The following is a 22803-nucleotide window of genomic DNA, read 5'->3' on the forward strand; positions in this document are numbered from 1 at the left end:
ATGTGTGCGACGGCCCCCCGGCAGACCCACTAAGCTTATTAATCAGTAATTTATTTTGGAGGGGGGGGATACTTTTTTAAATATAAATGTCTGGGTTACTCTACATACAAATGTTATCTATAGTATACCTTTTTAAATGTACAATTTATTATTATACTACGGTCATTTATAATCTTTCTTTATTTTTTATCAAATATTTTTATTTCTTTTTATACACGAAACGAGACAATAACAATAACAAGATCTCACAATACCACAATAATAATAACAACAATGACATTAGCAATAACAAACATAATAAACAGACACAGAACATAACATAAAAAATCTACTTTTATATATACTATTACAGACACCAATATACACCACAAAAGACAATTCCTCCTCCACTCCCACCCCGGGACCCCCCAGGACCAACACCCCGACCCTGCTCCGCCGCTAGATTGTGGCCTTTACTCTCTCGGCCGCTATCCAACCCCAATCACCCGTGCAGTAGAGATTTCCATATAAATTATATCCAACAGTGTCCGAGACCAATTAATCATTGTGAGCCTCTCAGTTTCTTTCCACCTCATGGCTATCAGCTTCTTGGCTGCAGTAACGCCTGCCAGAATGATTATTTTCTGTTGTATGGATGCTGGTAGCAGTGATATATCATTTAGGAGCAGTGTCGCTGCTGTCGATGGGATTGTCAAGTTACATATGTTTGAAAGTTTAGCTGTCAAGGATTTCCAAAAACAAGCCAATGGTGGGCAATCCCAAAACATGTGCATATAAGTGCCAGTGGTCCCCAGAGCGAACAAAGTGCACAGAGAGTCAGCCACCAGTCCCATAGCAAACAGCTTCCTAGGTGTGAGATACATCCTATGAATATAATTAAAATGTATTTGCTGGTGATTAGGTTTGCAGGAGGCTAATGTAACATTAGTCCAAATATCATCCCAGTCAAATTCAGGGTCTAATTCCGGGATGTCCCCTCGCCAGACTGTATCCAATGATATGTTTTTATATGTGGATTTGTTTAAGAGTGTATACAAATCTGAGACAAACCCTCTTGAGGTTGTTCTGTCCCTAATATAAGCTTAAAGGGGAACTCCAACATTTTGGGAAATTCGCTTATTTAACATCTTCCCTGGAGTTAGACAAGAAGATACATACCTTTTTTGTCTCTGTGCGTGCATTTTAGCTTTGGAATAGACGCTCCGTTAGCATAGCTTAGCTTCATCACTGGAAGTGAGGTAGGACAGTAGCCTTACAGTGCCTTACAGTGTATTGCAAGTGTAACGGAGGTACCGCAGTATATCCGCAGTCACGGGTACAAGTAGTGACGTGTCTGTGGATGGTAAGCGGTACTGCAAGTAAACTCACTCCCCAGAGGCATCCAGACCCGGAAGCAAGCAGTGAATTCACTTCTTGCTTAGTGGTCTGTGATGCCGCCCGCGACGCCGGCGTCCGGGGTTCAACTCCCACTCAGGGCGATCCCTTAACAGGGGTCGAATCGACTTTAAACACAACGCAGACAAGATCAGACCGGCTACACAAGGTCTGACATTGACCAAACTTGATATGCATGACCTTGGTGGGCTCTAGGTCAACTCCTGAAAAGGGGGTCAATGTCAGACTTTGCAATCAAAAGTTAGGGGGCTAATAACCCTTGCCATAATTTCAGTGCGCCCCCTAACTTTTGATTGCAAGGTCTGACATTGACCCCCTTTTCAGGAGTTGACCTAGAGCCCACCAAGGTCATGCATTTCAAATTTGGTCAATGTCAGACCTTGCAATACACTGTAAGGCACTGTAAGGCTACTGTCCTGCCTCACTTCCAGAGATGAAGCTAAGCTATGCTAACGGAGCGTCTATTCCCAAAGCTAAAATGCACGCACAGAGACAAAAAAGGTATGTATCTTCTTGTCTAACTCCAGGGAAGATGTTAAATAAGCAAATTTCCCAAAATGTTGGAGTTCCCCTTTAACAAAAGGGTGTGCGTGTAGTGCTTGAGCCCACGGTACCCCATGCGTCCTGAGCGCCGACCTTAGTTGTAAGTAGAGGAAGAAGGACACGCCGGGGAGTAGGGCTGGGCAATTCATCGAGATTTTTTTTTTTTTTTTTACTTAACTTTTTTAAATGATGACGATTCTGACTTTAGTTATTTTGTATGTTACAAGAGACTTTTTTTCTTTCTTTTTTGCGTTTTTCTTTTATCGCTTTATTTCTACTGGGCAGTCCAGTAGGGAGAGACAGATGAGGAATGGGAGACAGAGTGGGGGGAAGACATTCGGCAAATAACAACAGGTTCGGGAGTCGAACCCGGGTCGGCCGTGTCGCGGCTGAGCGCGCTATGTGGTTTGCCACTGGGGCGCCCTTTACAAGAGACTTTTAAGTTTAAGTCAAGCACTTTGATATATGTTGTGTTGTCTGTTTAGTTAAGAGTGCAATAAATGATTTTATTGAGAAAATAAGAATCGTGATCTCAATTCTTGGAGAGAAAAATCGTGATTCACATTTTAGCAAGAATCGCCCAGCCCTAGGGAGATCGTAAAATTCCCATAGGTCCTGATTTATCATATATCTCCGAGAGTATGAACTCCCCTCCTCTCCCATTGAGGAATATTAACGGGTTTGTGCCCAACAAGCAGTTGTTACAGTTGGTTATGAAAAATTGGAGAGTCGAGGTGCCATGGTCATTTGACAGCACAAGACCTCTGTACATTACGCCATGTTTGAATCACATGGGATATTATCGGTCCATATCGTAATTGGCATTTTGATATAGGGGTATTGGAGTATACTACATCTTGTAATCTTCGCGGCGAGACTGCTGCTGCCTCTAAGGAACTAATTTATAATATATTACTCTAGTGTGTGTGTGTACAATAACCCACAAATGAATGGCATGTAAATAACCTTTTTTTTTTTTTGTCTTTTTTTTTTCTTCTATTGTAGCTTGAGTTTTCCCCCCAAACTCTATGCTGCTATGGAAAACAATTATGCACCATCCAACGGGATGCTGCTTATTTTAGCTACCAGAACAGGTAAGTGGCGTAGACACACCTTGACATATTTAGCAACCGCATACATACATACATACATACATACATACATACATACATACATACATACATACATACATACATACATATATACATGCATACATGCATACATACATATATTTTTATATATACACACACACATATACATACACACACACACAGGCCGTGGGTGTTGAGCAGAGACAAATGGTATTTAGTTATACAGTACATCTAGGCCTTTTTTGCAATGAAAATCCACGCTTCCTAAGATCAAGCTAGTGTCTGTCTTGTGATGTTGTTTTATTTTTTTTGCACACTGATATTACCTGAAACGTAGCATTGTTCAATCACAGATGAGTCGAACTTTTAATTTGGCTTCAAACGGTTACCCTGGCACCATTTCCATTTTCATAGTTCACCATTTTTTTAAATCTGCATTTTGTTGTCATTCATAAAGTGGGTTTCTTTTCTTTGCTAAGCGTGTGGTTTCTGAGCCATAGTTGACGGCTCTGCGGATCCAAAACACTTTCAGGTCACACCTTGTAATTTACTTTTATTTGTTTTGAGAAATGAAGAGAGAAAAGATTCCCACTTCATCAATGCACTGAAAGGATGATGGGTCTTTGTTTCACTACCACCTGTTTATTTTCTTCATCCACCCTTTCATGTTCGGAGCCCCGCTCCCCCCTTCCCCAGCCACCCCTCCCCCACCCCACCTTCTCCACCACTCCTAGTGGTCTTTCATGTTGCTGTAATGTTATTGTTGTTGACCACTGATCGTCTGACGCTAATCTTAGCTTTGCCTTGGCTCTCTGTCCCTCCCTCCCTCCCATCTCATTTCCTCTCCATCCTTCCATCCGTCCTTGTCTGACCTGTAACGATTTACTTCACGCTTTTTTAATATTCATTTTACCCCCCCCCCCTCCCCCCATATGACCCTTCTCCCCCTCCCTCCTTCCCCTCTCTCCCCCCTCCTTTTTTAACGCTTGTGATGTCTGCATTGGCCTGCTTTGGTGTGACCAATCATCCACTCCGAAATTTATGCGCAAAATCAAAACACCCGCCCACACAAAAACCCTGCATCATGATTGGCTGCTACCTCCTGGCGACGACCTACCTCGCCCTCTGCCTCTTCCTGTGCCCGCCCCCCCTGGCCTGTCCTGCCCTGCCCTGATTGGTGGCTGCTTCTTCGTGCCTTCTCTGTGATTGGCTGTGCTGTTGGCCAACGGTGTAGTTCACCAAAATATCGGCTTCTTGCTGACAGGTACCACTTCTGTGAGAAGTGTTTCAACGAAATCCAAGGCGAGAGTGTTTCCCTGGGAGACGACCCCTCCCAGCCTCAAACGTGAGTACCAGCACATCCTTTCAAATTTTTATTTTTTTACTGTTTTATTTATTCAGTTACATAGGGAAAAATACATAAAATATAAAACAAGTGCATCACAAAGATATAAATGTGTGCCGGTGAGGTTGAAACCTGGTAGGGCCCTCGGCAGATGGCAAATCAAACATTATACCAACAAAAGAATACTGTATTTTTGTTGGGAATGAAGCATACATGTGCCAATACGGCAGCATATGAAGTTTAGGTGGAAAGAACACCGTTATTATACTCTTTTCTATATAAGGCATTAAGTTAATATTGCAGTTCAAATTTTATAACATTTGAAGTGATGGAGAGACTTCAAAGTCAATGTGAGAATTATACTAACACAGACACAATCACTGTACTCGTGCTTATCTCAATGTGTAATCTGTTGTAGACCTTGATCAGTATTGCTTTGTTTTCTTAGATTTTTAGTTGTCTGTTTATTGGAGCCCCTCTCCTTCATCATCACCCATTTCCATGTAATAAACCAATTACTTGCAGAATTGTAACATATTGAGATTTAAACAATATATCATTGTCAAATAAATGTTTATAGCTTGGTATTATCACCTTACTTTGCCCATAAATCAGAATGTAGGTCTTTATCAAAACATTTTACATACACAAAATACAACGATTAAAATTATTTACATTTAGTCATTTAGTTGACACTTACAAGTTGTGTACAACAAGTCAGCAGGGTACAACTCTGGCAGCTAAGGGTAATGCATATTAGCATAGTTTAGTAGGTAATAATATAGGCAAGGTCGATTCCTTAGTAGCACAGCACATAATAGTAAAAGACAAAGTTAAGTTACAAAAAATATATATATTTTAAACTACTAAAAAAATATGTAGTATTGTTTTGAATTTTATTTTATTGTTGGTTGGTGGGCCTATTCTTTTTGTTTTTCTGATCACTGATTCGGCCTTAAAAAAGTAGACCTTCACAGCCGAGTATGATTTGGCAGGAATTTTGTCGAATGAGTAAAACCGCATTATTACAACTTCACGCTAGCATAACTCGTTGGTAAACAAAATTTGTTTCTTCCATCTTCTTTGCCATCTTGCTTCTTCACTAGGCTCGGCTCTCATATGAATAGAATAGAATAGAGAAGCGGTTCTCAAACTACGGGTCGCGACCCAAATTGGGGACACAGGTTTTTTGTGCCATGACGTGCATGCGAGAGCGTGCGTGACAGCCCTGCGCAGGTATATCTATCGTCTGGTCTTCTGTGAGTCAATGTGTACTCAGATATTTGTGATTGATTTGACACTGTCTCGTAATTAAAGCACTTCCGGGGGGTGGGGGGGGGGGGGGACTTTCCAGGCCAAGCATATAAAGCTGATTTGATTAATTTAACCTGGACACTCGCAATGGATAGGTTTGTTGTCAGAAGCGGCACGTCACGTGCGTGTGTTCCAAATGCTGAATTTAAAACTGAACCTTTTCAGAAAAAAAAAAAAAAAAAGGTTTTAGAGCAGCGAAAACTGCAACAACCGTCAACGAAAAAGGACTTATGCTATGCTTCATTTATTGTTGCCAATTGGATCGCAAATACTTGGAAACCCCACACACTTGCAGAGAGCTTTTGGTTGGCCTGTACCAAAGATGTGGTTTCTGTCCTTTGTGGACAAAGTTTGTGAAGCGGGATTCTCGGCTGTGACATTAATAAAAAATAAATACAGATCTCGCCTCTAGTAGAAGCGGATCTGCGCCTCTTTCGCAGCACAACGCAGCCACGTATCATGGAACTATGTTCAAATGTACAAGCACACCCTTCCCATTAACACTTTGGTCGCCAAAAACGCCTTACCACGTCATTCCCCGCCATGCTCATTCTGCCAAAGACGCCGTACCACGTCTTTGAGATCAATATTTCAAAAATCTGTGATCGCAATCATATTTCTCCCCCGGAGACTTGAGATCTACTGTTGATCCCCTCTCAACTCTCCAACGGTTCAAGAGCGCCATCTGGTGGCCGATCGGCGGATCGCCCAAACAGGAAACGGAAGCTGGTGCTCATTCCAATTCGGTCCGATCACTCGCTAATAGTCCCAGGACTCGAGCTAGACACAATGGATAGCAATCCGTTACCAATAACTCGATAAACAACATGATTTGGACGTATATACTATTATACAACCTGGAGATGGATCGCATATTTCTACATCCCATAATAGGAATATTTCTGCTCCACGCTCATCGCCCAACGCTACGAGGAAGCTACGGTGAGATTCAGCTTTTTTTTTTAACGTGTTCGATATAAACTGCTCTGATGATCATATCACCCACACTAGATGAATCATCTAACGTTGGCCACGGAATTATAAACGACCCCCCCCCCCATCCAGTCAACATCAGATGATAAGTAGTAACTTATAGAAGCACGTCCATTTGACATTTTTTATCTCGCGCAGATTCCTACCAAACTGTATTTGATCATCAATATAATGCATTTAGGGCTATAAATCACGTTCTGGAGAATGCTGCAGAAAACGATAAAAACATACTTATACTTTAGACCGTATTTTAGTATGAATATGTGAATGAAAAAGTATAACGTTGCTACACCCTGAACAATAGATACTTGACGTTGAATGGGCCATAGTAATGTCAATTTAGCAATACAATTTAAAAAGTTATAGCCCTGCAAATATGGGGAACTTCTCCATAGACAAATAGAGCTGGCGTGGGATGGTTTATTATGAATATAAGCCTGGCGACCAAAGTGTTAAGTCTTGTTTTTGTTTATTCTTGAAAAGCGCATGTGAACGCAAAAAAAAATTGTCTATACAGAAACAATTCCGTTTGATAATATTCATTAATTTCATTAACATTGTGCTGTAATTTCATTTGCTAATAAATATGCATGATCAAGTTCCAACAACGTGTGCTTTTATTTTGATATTCATTATTTCCATGTTGAAATGACGCGATACACGTGTGGGCTCGCCAAAGAAAATCTGAGAACCCCTGGAATAGAGCCATAGGAAGTACAGGAACCTCCTCTTTGGGACAGGAAGAAACGGGTTTATGGGAAAGGTTGTCTTCATTTTGAGGAACACTACCACTTAAAGCAACAATGTGTGTTTTTTTCCCCCTATTGATGAATGAAGTTCTGGAGCATGTACAAAGCACATTGAGACACGGGTGCTTCAGCACCGCACTCACCATCACTGCTCTGGCCTCAAATGGTCTGGTGAGACCCACTTAGGCTGCATCCCATTACTTCCCCTTAACCCTCGCCCTCGTTTTGGAGTTCCCTCGATGGGGTTAGCACTTCAGAGCAGAGCTACGAGGGGTGAATTCCACTACAAAATGGGACGACACTAGCACTCACAAACAGTTGCCGACAGCGTAATGATGCAACTCACCCACACACAGACTGTTTTTTCTTGCCATCCGTCATGACAAACCAATTACATAATCCAACTATGTGTAAACAACTAACATATTCCAGTTGACTGTATATTTTTTGAATGATTCGTTACGAAGAAATCAATACTTACATTTGCGGAAAATTTGCGAAAAGTTTGCACTGCATTCTGGGAAATATCATCTTTCCCTCATTATCGAGCCTGCATCTTGAAACACTCAGTTTGTAGGGCCATCTAGAGGGCTGAAAAGTCACTACCTCTTGATCCAAAGTGAAATGGGACAACACTACACTCTTGCGGGAATGCGCAAAACAGAGGGGTAGGGCCAAGGGGAGAAACATTGTCGCTTTAATACCTCCACACCTATCGATCTTCTTGGGTCCGGTCAAATCTTTTTAGGTTGTGTTAATTTTACCAAACTACACGATTTTGGGAAATAATCGAATCACGACAGATATTGCAATTGCGATAAAATTTGCGATAATTTTTTTTTAAAGCAGCCCCACAGAGGTTTATTGGAAAATGCGGCTTGCATCTGGCCTACGCACTGGGTCTGTTCGGGACACCGAGCCTGAACATTTTTCTTTTTACCTGGGAATCGATACCGGTACCCAACGGTACCTTTTTTTTCTGTACTTTAATCTCCCTCTCTGAAGTCTAAACTTCACAACACACAATCTAAAACCCCTTACCTCCCTCTCCCAAACCGTTCCTACAACAATAACAACAACTTGCAAAGGAGATCTTGTATCTCAATGGGACTTCCTGGTTAAATAAAAAGAAGAAAAAAAAATGCGATAATTCTTTTTGGCGATTTGCTAATTGCATCATTTAAAATCGTGATTTCGATTTAAAATCGATTAATCGTTCAGCCCTAGCGCCTGTTCAGCAGGGAGGGGATCGGGGGGAAATAGCGTGAACCTCCTGCGCGTTACATTCCCCCAGTGAGAGTCCTCGCTGTCAGGTGAAAAGAAGCGGCTGGCTGACTCCACATGTATCAGAGGAGGCATGTGGTAGTTCTACACCCTCCCCAGGCCGACAGTGGGGCAATGCGCGCAACGACCAGGAAGGGAATTGGCATAACGACTAAATTGGGATGGGAGAAAAATACAGAAAAAGTGAGAAAAAAAAAAAACATGAAATAAACAAAAAAATATATATGCTTCTTAGCAGACCCTTTTATCCATAGCAACGTACAGCACATGAGTGCATAGATTTTCAGTATATGTAGTCCCATGGGATCGAACATACAACCTCAGCATTGTTAGTGCCATGCTTTACCAAGTGAGTACAGAGAACTACAGAAGGCAGATCTATCTTGAATTACAGGCATAATGCTTTTTAAACAAGTTTAAACTGGTGATCATGATTCAAGAATCTAAATTGAACACATGAAATAAAAAGGCAGACTTTTATTATATTAAATAAAAAGGCTGACTTATCTTGAATTACAGGCATATATGCCTTTTAAACAAGTGTTTTTTTTTTATCCACTTTTTCTCCTTATTTTTCTATTTTTCTCCCATTCCAATTTCATATTGCCAATTCTCCCCTCCCCTGTCTTGAACGTTGCTAGACTACGCCTCCCACTGGTCGGCTGTAGTGAGGATAGAAGCCTTGCATCACATGTCCCCTCCGGTACACGAGGAAGGCAGCCTGTCGCATCTTTTCACCAGACAGCGCGGACTCTCAGTGGCGAGGAGTAACGTGTGGGAGGCTCACGCTGCCCCCGATACTTCCTGTCTCTGCTGTGCAGGCGTCACCCAACCGACCTGTAGGAGTCGCTGTCCACAACGTCCAATCCCCACCCATCGACTTCCACCCGCTGACTCTGTCAATTGAGATGGTCCAAGCCACAGGCAATGCTGACACCGGGATTCGAGACCGGAGTCTCTTGCATTGGTGACTAGCGCAATCTCCGCTACGCCACCCAGCCACACCTCCTTTTAAACAAGTTTAAACTGGTGATGCTCATCAAGTTTCAAGAATCTAAATTGAACTGTAGCAGAGATTACCCTATCAGGGGATACTGAACAGCATTGTATTATGAAGTATATTCATTTTTGATGACTTCATGCTTTCATGTACTAGCACTTCACTGCACACAACACACTGAGGTTTTGGTCCCTCTCTTTTCTCCTCAATGTAAGAAAACCCATATTTAATGTAGTCGTATTTGCGTTTACAAATGCTCGAATCAATGAACGCTAACTGATGTGACGACGTTAGTGTTACTGTCATGACAATGCTGGCAGAAAACGGCTACTGCACGCGCGCTACGTCATGGGAAATGTATGTCCTTCAAAATAAAAGTGCAGCATAAAGAAGAAGAAAAAACACATCCGCGACGCACTCAAATTGGCCCCGCGACCCACCAGTTGAGAACCACTGCTCTAGGAGACTTGAAAGTTGTTAGCTATAGGTTATTCACCCTTTTGAAAGTTGTTAGGTATAGTTTATTCACCATTTTGAAAGTTGTTAGGTATAGGTTATTCACCCTTTTGAAAGTTGTTAGGTATAGGTTATTCACCCTTTTGAAAGTTGTTAGGTATAGTTTATTCACCCTTTTGAAAGTTGTTATAGGTTATTCACCATTTTGAAAGTTGTTAGGTATAGGTTATTCACCCTTTTGAAAGTTGTTAGGTATAGGTTATTCACCCTTTTGAAAGGTGTTAGGTATAGGTTATTCACCCTTTTGAAAGGTGTTAGGTATAGGTTATTCACCCTTTTGAAATGTGTTAGGTATAGGTTATTCACCCTTTTGAAATGTGTTAGGTATAGGTTATTCACCCTTTTGAAAGGTTAGGTATAGGTTATTCACCCTTTTGAAAGTTGATTATTTTATCTAAATTCACTATTACTCTTAATTACTCGAATTTGTGCATTGCTATCAAATCACCTTATTACGCAGTCCCAGGGTCTGAGCGAACTGGGCAGCTTGTGAAAATGTATTTACTCTCTTATTCGTATTTATGTATAACTAGATTAACTACCACAGCCGTGAACCGCGCACGCATCTTTTACTGAGTGCGAGTCCAACTTCCTCGTCCTGTTTACAAATTCACACACATAACTTTCAGCCAATCGTTGACCTCCATTATACTTTGGTTCTGAGCTATCAGTCACAACAGAGTCATGGGATCCGAACATTGACACACATTTTCAGGTACATTCTGTAACATTTATTGAACATGGACAAAACGTAAAACAAACACAATTTTGGGGAAAATTGTTGATATTTATGTAAACAATGTGGCCGATGTTGACAATGGACATTGGCATGTACTAACACTGGTATGGTCCTTTTTAAGTTAGCATGGCTCAAGAGTGGCATAGCTGAACTCTGATCTCTCTCCCTTCGTCCTCCTCACAGGTCCATCAACAAAGAGCAGTTCCAGAGGAAGAAGAACGACACACTTGACCCTGAGTTGTATGTACTCTTTCTCTCTCCTTTCATTTCTCATCTCTGTAAATATCCCATATACAATCTTGCTAAGTGATGGTTGTTTACTGACGAAATGTACTCAAAATTTACAGCTAATGTGAGCCCTTTGGATATGAAATGGCGTGTCTGGACATATTATTGTTTTCTTTATCTGCTAGCAGTGTTGTGTATACTGTATATCAGAATATCGATTTGATCGAACGGTAAAAAAAGATTTCACAAGTAGCCACATCTGTTTTGGTTATCATTAGGGATGTCCCGATCGCCTTTTTTTGCTCCAGATCCGATCCCGATCATGTGATTTTAAATATCTATCGATCCGATCGTTTCCGATCCGATCTTTCACATTAGTAATCAATTTTGACGCATTTTTGTCAGAAACTGGCAGAGCGAGACAAGCCCATCTGTTGCCTATAGTCCGGGGCGCGAGTGCGGAGGCTTTTGTTTTGTTTTGGAGCGTGTAGCGTGTAGCCGGTCTTAATTAAAAAGGGGAATGTGTTTGTTGTGGACAATTATTCTGCTCTGTGTGACAATAAATACATTAATGATGATATATTATATGTAATTTAAAACCAAAACTAAGGCCTCCGTATGAGTTTAAGACGTGGACATGGTCATGTTTGTTGAATAAAATTTCTTTTTTTGACTGCCGATTTTTATTATTATTTTTTCCCGATCCCCGATCCTCTGAAAAGCACGTGATCGACGCCGATCCCGATCACGTGATCGGATCGGGACATCCCTAGTTATCATGGCTTATTGTCCGTGTTATTGAGCCCACGTTGAATCTCCTGCAGAGAAAAGAGTGAATATTTTCCATCATGTGTGACATCGTTAACCCTCAACTTGCTCCCTTTCTCTTGTCTCTCTCTTCCAACGCTCTCTGCCCCAGGCTCGTGGAATGTATCGACTGTGGTCGTAAAATGCACCAGATCTGTGTCCTGCATAATGACACCATATGGCCGACTGGGTGAGTTACTCTTTCCATCACAGGCCGATATGCCTGCCTGCTAGGCAGGAGCACAGGCATCACTTAAACTTAATGTAGTTCAAGCCCAGCTCACTCCTCAAAGCTTTTATTCCACTTTTCTGTGCATACAGCCAGTTTGCTAGCAAAACGAAAAGCAGTTTTGAGACAATTTCCTCCCAGATGGTTGTATCTCAAGCGAGGGGGAAGACGGGCCACTTGATGCAGCCACAGAGATAGCTGACACTGCTGGTAAATCTTGTCCGATGTATGAATTACTTGTACTGATTTTAAATCTGGTTCTCTCTCTCTCTCTCTCTCTCTCTCTCTCTCTCTCTCTCTCTCTCTCTCTCTCTCTCTCTCTCCTCTCTCCTCTCTCTCTCATCCACAGCTTTGTGTGTGACAACTGCCTTAAAAAGGCCAATAAGATGCGGAAAGAGAACAAATACGCGGCCAAAAGTAAAGGTGAGGGTCTGCATTTTTTTCTTGCTTATTATGCTGTATCAGTGTTGAATGAAAGTTACTGTAAGTACAGTTACTTTTTTATACTGTAAATCGCTCTGCCATTTTTCATCAGATTGCAACATGCTTTTTTGCTAGATGTTCACAGAAAGGTAGAGAAACTAACTGGGTTCTATTTTATGGCAATAACGTTCAGGTTTGTTCCACCTGTGAGATATGATCCCGAAAAAAAAGCTTCACGCTAGAAGTCAGATGATTGACAGGGGCTGGCGTGAGCTGGAAAGTGTAGTATTTAGAAATTCAAAAGCCCTGGTCTCTTCTCTCAAAAGACTACACTCAAGTTAGGTTGCACCAAGTTCTCGCGCCAATAAGAGCCTTTTCCCGACTCGATGCGCTGAGATTTCTATAATCTCATATTTCACTAATAACACAATCAAACAATCATTGGTAAACAAACGTAGTGCTGAAAATATACACGTTGACTGCTGTTTTGACAGGGTTAGGATCTTTACTCTTGGCTACATTTGGGGGGGGAAACGCAACATTAATTCATACATTCTGTAGAGATGGATTTATGGCGTGATATAAATCTCGTACCGGACCGCTCGGGCTTAAGATGTTAAGACGTGCCTGGTTCCTATAGACCTGCCCCGCCTGGTTCCTATAGTCCTGCGGAGTCACATTATCATTTTAAAACCCGCCTGGTTCCGGATGTATTTTTGCATATCGCTGCTGTCGGGACAAAACCTCATAACTCCAAAAACCCAACTTTTCAGCAGATGAGAAAAACGAACACAGATTTGAGGGTGAATAGAGTTAGGAGGTTTAGACAGATGATCGGTTTAATGCTTTCCCATTGTTTAAACTTTGTAAAACCCACACACACGTATGGAGGATGATCTACGGAGTTGATTTATATAAAAAAAATAATATAAAAAAAATGGAGTTATGAGGTTTTGTCCCGACAGCAGCGATATGGTCTTTTACCACAAGGAGTTTCTCAAGGTAGAGGGTTTATATGGTTCCACTTATTCAACTGGTCTGACATTTGACGGGAGAAGAGTTGAGCATAGTAAATGAGATCTGTGTTTTACATTTACATTTGGGGGGGGGAGTGTAACTGGTACAAGATTGTGTACCTAATGCAAATCTTTCCAGGAAAGGGTTAATTGCATTTGAAGACCAGGCTCAAGCGAACGCTGACAACCATAATACACAATTGGAATTATATTCTCATGTTTACCTCACTCATTTGCTTTTAAACGCTGTAGTTTTCATGTTAACGTTTTATTGATGGCTAAAATTAAGACAACGGGAATGTAAAGGGATTCAAACAGGATTCAAACATCAGAGCAGGCCGAAGATTTCCGAGGCTTATGGGTACTGTAGTAGTTACCATAGAAACGAGTAAAGATTACAATATGTAAAGCACATTTTCTCAAAGATTAAGTTAAAACATTTACCTTTTATTGGTTGTAAAAGTATGATAATTAAATAAATTCTAATCAAAATAAAATAAAATTTATTTGTAAGGCCCGACAACACACGTTAATGTCCCCATGGGCCGGACACGTCTTCTTTAAACAAATCAAGAAGAAACATCACAATAAGTCAAGAACAAAACAAGAACACCATAAAGTAAAAAAAAAATCAAATAAATGCTAAATAAATGCAACACTCCCAGACATACCCCACGCGAAGGTAAGGAAAAACTCACTAAAACCTAGCAATAGGAAAAAATGCACCACAGGCAATGTGGAGGAGAGAAACCTTAGAAGGGCCATTCAAGGGGAGATCTCCCTTCTTAGATGTCGGTGATGGTAGTGTTGCAGTAAAACAGGCGAACAGTTGGTAAGCATGCACTCATATGTGTAGTGAAACGCATAATAAGTGATAAGTGCATGCGATAGCAACTGAACATTTTGAAAGATTAAAGATAGAGCTGATAGCGGATCTATTTGAGGCAAAGGGGCGGCGCAGAGCATCCTCCCGGTCTTCATCACGGGACGTCCAAACACTCCGGTCATCACTCCGAGACAGCCACTCACAGGGAGACGGGACGCGTGTATGCTTTCCGCAATGCAGTTGTGTTTCCGCGTTGCTCTGATTGGCCGAGCGCGCGCATGCGCATGAGCTGCAACAAGCCCCTCAGCCAGGCAGGAGTACTAAGCTCCGCTTAACGCAATTTATACAAATGGAAGTATTGATTTCGCCGTAACGAATCATTAAAAAAATATACCGTTAACTGGAATATGTTGTTTCTTTGCACATATGTTGGATTATGTAATTGGTTTGTCATGACAAACCAATAAAAAATCGCGAATTAACCGGTGGCTACAACAACAGTGCACAGTAACGTTAATATAATTACATGCATCATTGTTTACAATGAACGGTGGGGCTAATCGAAAGGACTGGACACGGACAAGTTAAACGGCAATCAATTGATTTTTTTGTGCAGTTAAAAACTACATAACGGCAATGTACAGCACAGTGCTACTTCCCTATTAATTAGATTACGTACATCATTTACAAGGAATTTTTGGAGTACCTGGATGTCTTAGTTAACTTCTTTGAACTTCTCTGCTCTGAATGACTTCCCATAAAGTGTGCACTACTCACTGCACTATGCCATTTGAGTCGGATGATCTTTTTCTCCGTGTGACGACTGTTCTCTTGTACACCAGTACCTAGAGGCTCTTGATTTATTCTATTATATTCTTTTCTATTGAGGTTACTGATCCCCATCACTCTTTCCACTAAGTGGCAGTAATGCATAAAATCCAGTGAACCACTGAATCTCAAATGAGGATGAAGCAGTGTTGTCCTCTGGGTAGAAAACGGGTGGCGTTTTCAGAATTTGTCTCTAATGGCTCAGTAGCTGTGTGGATAGGAAGTACCCCTCTAGCTTTAATCTCTTTGAACAGGCTTGTATCTCAGGCCAGGGTTACACAACAGGAAAACAGCGACGTTGCATTTTCACTCGTGAAATACACAGTCAGGTTAGACGATCGTTGTCTCCTGAGCTCTCCTCGTTGCCAGAAACCTAGGTAAGGTCAGAAGGCAACGATGTCGCAAGCGCGGGCAGGCATTCATCACTGAATTCAACACTTAGCATGCGCGGGCAGGTACTCGTTGCGAGCACAGATCTATTAACACAGAGCGCGCGTGTCCGCTAGTCACTGTACAGGACAACAAGAGTAAGTAGCTATAGCAAAAAAGTACGAAAGAACAATTTACTTGGACCGATTTAAGTGATTCCTTAATCTGTAATATAGCTTTTAAAATAAGAAAGGCTGTGAACACCTGAGCTACTTGGTCTTTCATGTTGAATAATTCAGTGCTGGAAAAGTATGGCTGGATCGTGTTTTCTTCCGGTTTTCGCCGGGCGTTGGTGAGGGCATGCGGACGTCGATGTCTAGGGCACGCGGACGTCGATGTCTACAACAACGACTCGCGTGAGGTTAGATGGCACCGGTCCAAGGGACTTTTGCAGAAAACACCTTTTTAGCGTTGCCGCTGGGCCAGCTAAAACGCTGTTGCCATTCGACTTGGACGTGCAAACGGAATCTTTCGAAAATGCAACATCGCTGTTTTCCTGTCGTGTAACCCTGACCTCAGACTAAACTAGCCTGTATCTCTCAGACTAAACTAGCCTGTATCTCTCAGACTAAACTAGCCTGTATCTCTCAGACTAAACTAGCCTGTATCTCAGGCTAAACTAGCCTGTATCTCAGGCTAAACTAGCCTGTATCTCAGACTAAACTAGCCTGTATCTCTCAGACAAAACTAGCTTGTATCTCTCAGACTAAATTGCAGAGGCAGAGGATTATCAATATTTTGGGGATGTAAACACAGTAGCAGCAACTGGAGAGGAGCTCTGATGATCTGGTGGTATGTAGTGCTTTTTTTTCCTTCCGATCAGCTGTGAGAAAGTCTGTGGTCCACGGGAGAAAGTTGACGTGTGTGTTCGCGCGTGTGTGTGTCTTTCCATTGGTTACCATTATTGGGCGAACAAGAAAACTGCAAAATTGTAATGACCCTGCTGTGTTAAACATTTAATTAATTCATCATGGTTTTATTTTAGGGACAAATAGGCTGTAGTAAAGAAGGAGAGGAAGAGGGCAGAGTGTCGGTGCGAGTTGTTAATTCTGTCCTCTTGTCATCGTGCCTAAGTTTCAACGTTTTATTCATCATCTACGTTAAAGATCAATGTAAGCCAGTGTAAAGTAAGCATAGATTTGTAAAATGTGCAACCCTACTTTCGAGACGTATTCTTCGTATGGCTGCGCGTACTGCACCATGACGGCCGTACCGTAAATTTGCCGGATGAATACACATACCGTTACACCCCTAATGTACATGTATGTGTAATAAAACACATATGTACATGCAATAGCAACGGGGGTACATAAGAACATTTTGAAAGATTTAAATAGAATAGAGCTAAGAACAACAAAAGAAAAAGCATAGGGAAACTAGCGCTAGTATGAAAATAAGATAAAGGCAAAATGTCAAGGCTCGGAGCTCAAAAGGCGTTAGAGAGTTCCTGTGTTTGTAGTGGGCGGACATAGGAGCAATAAATACATGTAATAAGCATATATAGGAATAGAATAGAAGTACCTAGCCCAGCAATGAAGTAGAGCAGGCATGGTTTAGACGTTGTAGGTCGGACAGAAGACGGTATGAAGTTGATCCATGACCTCAGTGGTGCTCATAACCAATATGGGGTAGAACAGTCACTGCAGTCTGTATAATGACATACTAACACTCAAGTCAATGACTCAGAGAGACAGCGAGAGGGGTTAGATAGTTCCTGTGTTTGCAGTAGGGGTGGGAATCACCAGTTTCATCACGATACGATACAATATTGATTCTTTGGACCATATTTGCCGATATCACAGTCTGCCATGATACGATTCGATTCAGGTGCCTACGATCGATAAGAGACTATATCATGCCCATTTAACACAATTCGTAACATACCACCAATGCAGGAGACGCTGGGTTCAAGCCCAGCTCTCCGCATTGCATTCAGCTTTGCTGGTCGTTCATACTAATACATTTGGCAATATTAGGGGGTGGGAAGCTGATGGGTGGGGATCGGACGTTGTGGACAGCGACTCCTACAGGTCGGTTGGTGCGCCTGCGCAGTAAAATCAGGAAGCGACGGGGGCGGCGTCCCTCCAAAGCGCAGACCCCCGACGCTGAAAGATCGCGCTGTGCAGGTGAAAAGATGCGACGGCTGCTACCTCGAGTACCGGAGGGGACTCGTGCAATGTATGGCTTCGTCCACATTACAGCCGACTTGTGGGAGGCATGGCCAAACGGCGTTCGAGACAGGGGAGGGTAGAATTGGAGGATACGAAATTGGGATGGGAGAAAAATAGAAAATGGGAGAAAAAGTAGATAAAAAAAAAATATATATATATATCATTTGACATTTTTATTTTTGAGCTCTTCCAGACATCTATTTTAATACAAATAGTCCTCCTGTTCACTGTAAAGTGCCACGTTTTGATGTATTGAGCTTTAAACTTTAAGTTACATTTTTTTGAAACTCTCAACACACAACCTAAAACCCCTCCCTACCTCCCTCTCCCAAACCGTTCCTACAACAATTTTCTTTATGTTGCATGATCATGTATACATTTATGTATTATATTTTTTATGTTTAACCTCTTAACTAGTTCAGCGCCAGAGGTCGCTGTGGGCGTATGGCCGTGTGCCAGCGCTGTAATGAATGGGGATACATGCCGGTGTTTGCAGTGCTAAAACTATATTAAATATGGGGCGCCCTCGCGGCGCACCGCATAGTGCCTCGCACACCCACGCGGCCGTCCCGGGTTCGCCTTCCGCTCCCGGTGACATTTGTCGCATGTCTTCCCAGCCTCTTTTCCCGTTCATCCTCTCCTCCTCTGTTGGTCATGTCTGACCATGAAAAGCAATAAATGCAAAAGAATTTATATAAAAAAGAAAAAGAGAACTATATTAAATATTATAGCTATGGATCTAATAATATAGTCTATTGTCATTGAGTTTCTTCTGGTCAAGATGCAAGAAACGGAAAATGTTTTCATCCATACATTCCTGTTTTATACCGTGGTGAATATGAGTAGTTTTAGAGTAATTGTGTGTAACTGCGTTTTAGTGCATTTCACTAGGAACCGTGCCATTCCTCGCTTGGATCAACAATCAATCTGAAATCAATGCTAGATTATCGGTATTATGTTTCATGAAAGGGGGGGGGGGTCTATGCTTCGATCGTCACCAACGGAATACGTTACACAGTACATTACAGACACGCGCTCCGATCGCGGGGAAGGAATTATTGGATCAACGCAAGATTGATAGCATATACCTTGACTAGGATGTACTGCAAAAAGAATATTCCAATTATCTGATCGCCATTCCAAGTATTGATGTCGATCGTGTTGCCAAGATAATCCACCAACGCACATGAACCGGCGGTGCTCGAGTCTCCCCAATCCATGTGTTATAAACGTTACTCATGCCCGAGAAGGAAAACCCGGACCGGACTTCTTAGATCGACACAGCCCAAGCCAGAGGGTTTCCAAGGATGTGCAATACCGGCCACAAGGCGTTAGGCGGCGGTATTGGACGTTTGCGATCTCGGACCCATTCCCAATGATAATATCAGGCTAGATGGATGGATTATGAATGGAAATATCGAATAAAAGAAATGACGATGAAACCCCGACTTATCTCGGGTCTGGCGTCCAATGTGTTAAGCCCGGAGCCCTATTTTCTGAAAATCCGCCTAAAATACATACCTAAGTACAGGGGAGGAAATTAGGCCACTTTACTCGCCAAATGCGAGTATTCTTTATGTTTGGCGAGTGATTCATGAAGAGCACTCGCCACACTGGCGAGTAGTAAACAAAACAAAAAAATCATTCTGCAATCTGCCTATTCGCTCACTGGCACAAGCCGAACTCTGACTCCCCCCTTATGATTCCTCCCATTTGCGCCTCATAATAATCCATAACCAATTAACATCATCGTTGCGCTAATAAAAAAAGTGACATTTTATTATTACCGGGTTTCCCCCCATATCACCACTCGCCCATATGCCCTAGACTTTTATTTAGCTATTACATTACAGTGAAATGCTTGGTTCTTTCACTGCCCAGCCCAGTCCAGCCCAACCCAGTCCAACCTAGACCAGCCCAACCAGTCCAGCCCAGCATCTTTCACTGCCCAGTTGAGCCCAACCCAGTCCAGAATAGTTCCCTCTTTCATGTTAATATGTGATATCCTAATGTTTTATGTAGAGCTGGGCCGTTAACGGCGTTAACGTGCTGCGTTAACGCTATACTAGTATCGCGCGATAATATAATTAACGCATTAATCTAAAAAATGCTCTTTTTCAGGAACGCCCTGCTTCACATTCACACAGTTCCATTCACACCTGGGAGCTGCCCAGTACAACCACAGTTGACACCATTGGCCACTGAGCAACTCCACTGGAGCAGTTGATTCAAGCCATGTCACATAGTTCAAGTTTGAAATGATTCTTTCTGTTTTGCTCCTGAGAGTGCTAGATACTGTACTGTACTGGTAATATTATTTATTTGTGTTAACTTCTGAATAAAACAACTTATTAAACACAAGTACATCTTATTGAACATTATTTTGATATTTCATTACCAATTATCATAGCAAAACAGCTTTTTCAAACAGTCTGTAATGCATTTTGGAAACGGGAGATGGGCTCATGGTGTAATGGGCCACCTGGCCTGAGAAACATAAGGAGGAAAGAAAAAGTAAGGACTTACTTCTGGTCATTATTTGGGTAGAACACACATATTTTGAATGCCTTCGGCAGGTTTTTTTTTCTTTTTTTGTATCCATTTTAATCTAGATTAATCTAGATTAAATCCAGGATTGCAGATAGATTAATCTAGATTAAAAAAATTAATCTATGCCCACCTCTAGTTTTATGCTAATATTGTGAAGAGTTGAGACACTTATTAATGTTTTATGGTAATAAATATTTTAAAGAGTAGAGACACGGTGTGATTATTACTATGATTGAAAATCTATTTAGACGAAGACATACAAAGAAGTAATTATCACAATTAGCGATTTATTTATGGCTGGTAAAAAATGTGTTTGGCTGGTAAAAAAATTCATACTCGCCAGTTGGCTGGTAAGCCAAAAAGTTAGTTTCCTCCCCTGCCTAAGTAAATGGAATATTGCTCCACTTCTACAAGGCCCATTTGCATATTCTTGGTATCTAGGGACATCTATGGACCTCGGTGAATGTATTCCCAGTGTCAGAAATATTGTGATGAAACAAAGGGGAATATGAATTATGATTTTTCTTTGCATCTTTGACAGTGAATAACACCATGCTAAAAATGACCAGACATGAAAAACTGCCACTGATCTCGTTCAGTACCTTCTTGAGATCAAGAAAGAAATCTAAGGAAATGAATAAAGGGAAGATGATTAAACAGAATGTTTTGTAGATACAGTACTGAATTCTCCCATCCCGACCAATGCAATTTGAAATATTATTATAGAATAGCAGGCTTATAAATTACCTTTATTATAGCCAATTCGCACATTTATGGATTGTGCCAAATCTTATATTTCAAATGCCCGAGTTCAATTTGGATTTAGTATCACCAGTCGTGCATAAGAACGGATAATGAAATGTACTGTATGTGTATGTACAGTAGCTTTTTTATTTTTGCCAGGGTGCCACCATCTTTGAAACTAATTTCAAATCTGATTGTTGCTACATGCTAGAAATAGGGGAGACAAACTAACTGTGCTCCCATATATGCCAATAACGTTAAGTTTTGTGGTTTATTATCCCGAGTAATAAGAGATATTAAAAAGATTCATACAGAAGTCATTTGCTTGAAGCCCCATACAGGCCTTTGGGAAGTGTCGTTCGGAAAAATTCCAACGCTCATTGAAAGCTCTCTGTGTCCTCTTCAAAATGGCGTAAAAATAACTACAATTCCCGACGTTCAATTTTTCCAAAATGGTCTACTTTCGCGACCAAAACAATAGAAAAACGAAAACGAAAATCTATCTAATAACACTTTAACATATTGGTAAACTAACATATTGATGATAATATACATTATAACTAGGGATGCTCGATATTGCCTTTTTTACCTATACCGATATTGTCCAACTCTTAATTTCCAATACCGATATCAACCCATACCGATATATGCAGGGTTTTCCCCCCCCAAAAACGGAATAATATCAGGTAATTAACATTACATATCTCTTGTCGTGGAATTAACACAACATTATGCATACTTTTGACAATAAATAAAATCAGAATCTGTTCTTACTTGCTTGCCTGGGTAAATAAAGGTTAAATAAATGTAAAAAAGAAGATAAAAGAAATTTGAAAACCGATACCGATATTTTCCTATATCACATTTTAATGATAATATCGGTAGTCCGATAATATCGGACATACCTAATTATAACTGCTGTTGTGACATGGTTATGATGTTTATACTTGAATATGTTTGAAAAATAAAACGATACTTTTGTCAGACAGTCTAGACAGATTGAATTATGACGTGATGTCATTTGCGGTCCGCCGATGGACCGCACTGGTCGAAGAGGTTAAATATCAACATTATCTGTCCATCCTCTGTAAATACTATCAAACTCCTCTGACCTCATCTGTTCTTTCCAAAGACCAGATATGGGACGCGGACACGCGCATACACACAGAAAGGGAGAATGGCTTAAAGCAGATAAAGGGGACATGCATTGCTATTCCTTGCACTATTTGGGCAACTTTACACAATTCCTGTGAGTCTATGGAAGACATCTGTACGTTTTTAAAGAAATTCATTGTTTTATATTTCTAATCAAGTACTCAAAAGCATAATTTCAGCCTCAGGATTTCAGGCTGTTATTGGATGGGCTCCGCCCATAAGCGATTTGAGTGACAGTCACCCACACAGCTTGATACATACGAGAGAGAGAGAGAGTGAACGAGCAAGCGAGAGGGATAGAGAGAGGAGAGATGCGTCCCGACACACGCAGTCAAGTTTGTGTGTAAATGCTCCGGCGAGGGAGAGAGCGAGAGAGAGGAGAGATGCGTCCCCGACACACGCAGTCAAGTTTGTGTGTAAATGCTCCG

At 41.4% G+C, this 22803-nt stretch overlaps 1 protein-coding gene across 4 annotated transcripts in view; it reads left to right on the top strand.

Moving 5' to 3' along the window:
* Nucleotides 1–22803, top strand: part of ep300b (EP300 lysine acetyltransferase b) — a 155494-nt gene that overhangs the window by 99557 nt on the left and 33134 nt on the right. For all 4 annotated transcript variants that reach the window (XM_084328213.1, XM_084328214.1, XM_084328215.1 and 1 more), the window contains exons 19-23: nt 2944–3032; nt 4294–4374; nt 11153–11209; nt 12117–12194; nt 12583–12656. In XM_084328213.1, the coding sequence (XP_084184339.1) occupies nt 2944–3032; nt 4294–4374; nt 11153–11209; nt 12117–12194; nt 12583–12656 (379 nt within the window). The remainder of the gene's footprint in view (nt 1–2943; nt 3033–4293; nt 4375–11152; nt 11210–12116; nt 12195–12582; nt 12657–22803) is intronic.

Source organism: Notolepis coatsorum (genome assembly GCF_963971535.1).
Source record: "Notolepis coatsorum genome assembly, chromosome: 14".
NCBI lineage: Eukaryota > Metazoa > Chordata > Actinopteri > Aulopiformes > Paralepididae > Notolepis > Notolepis coatsorum.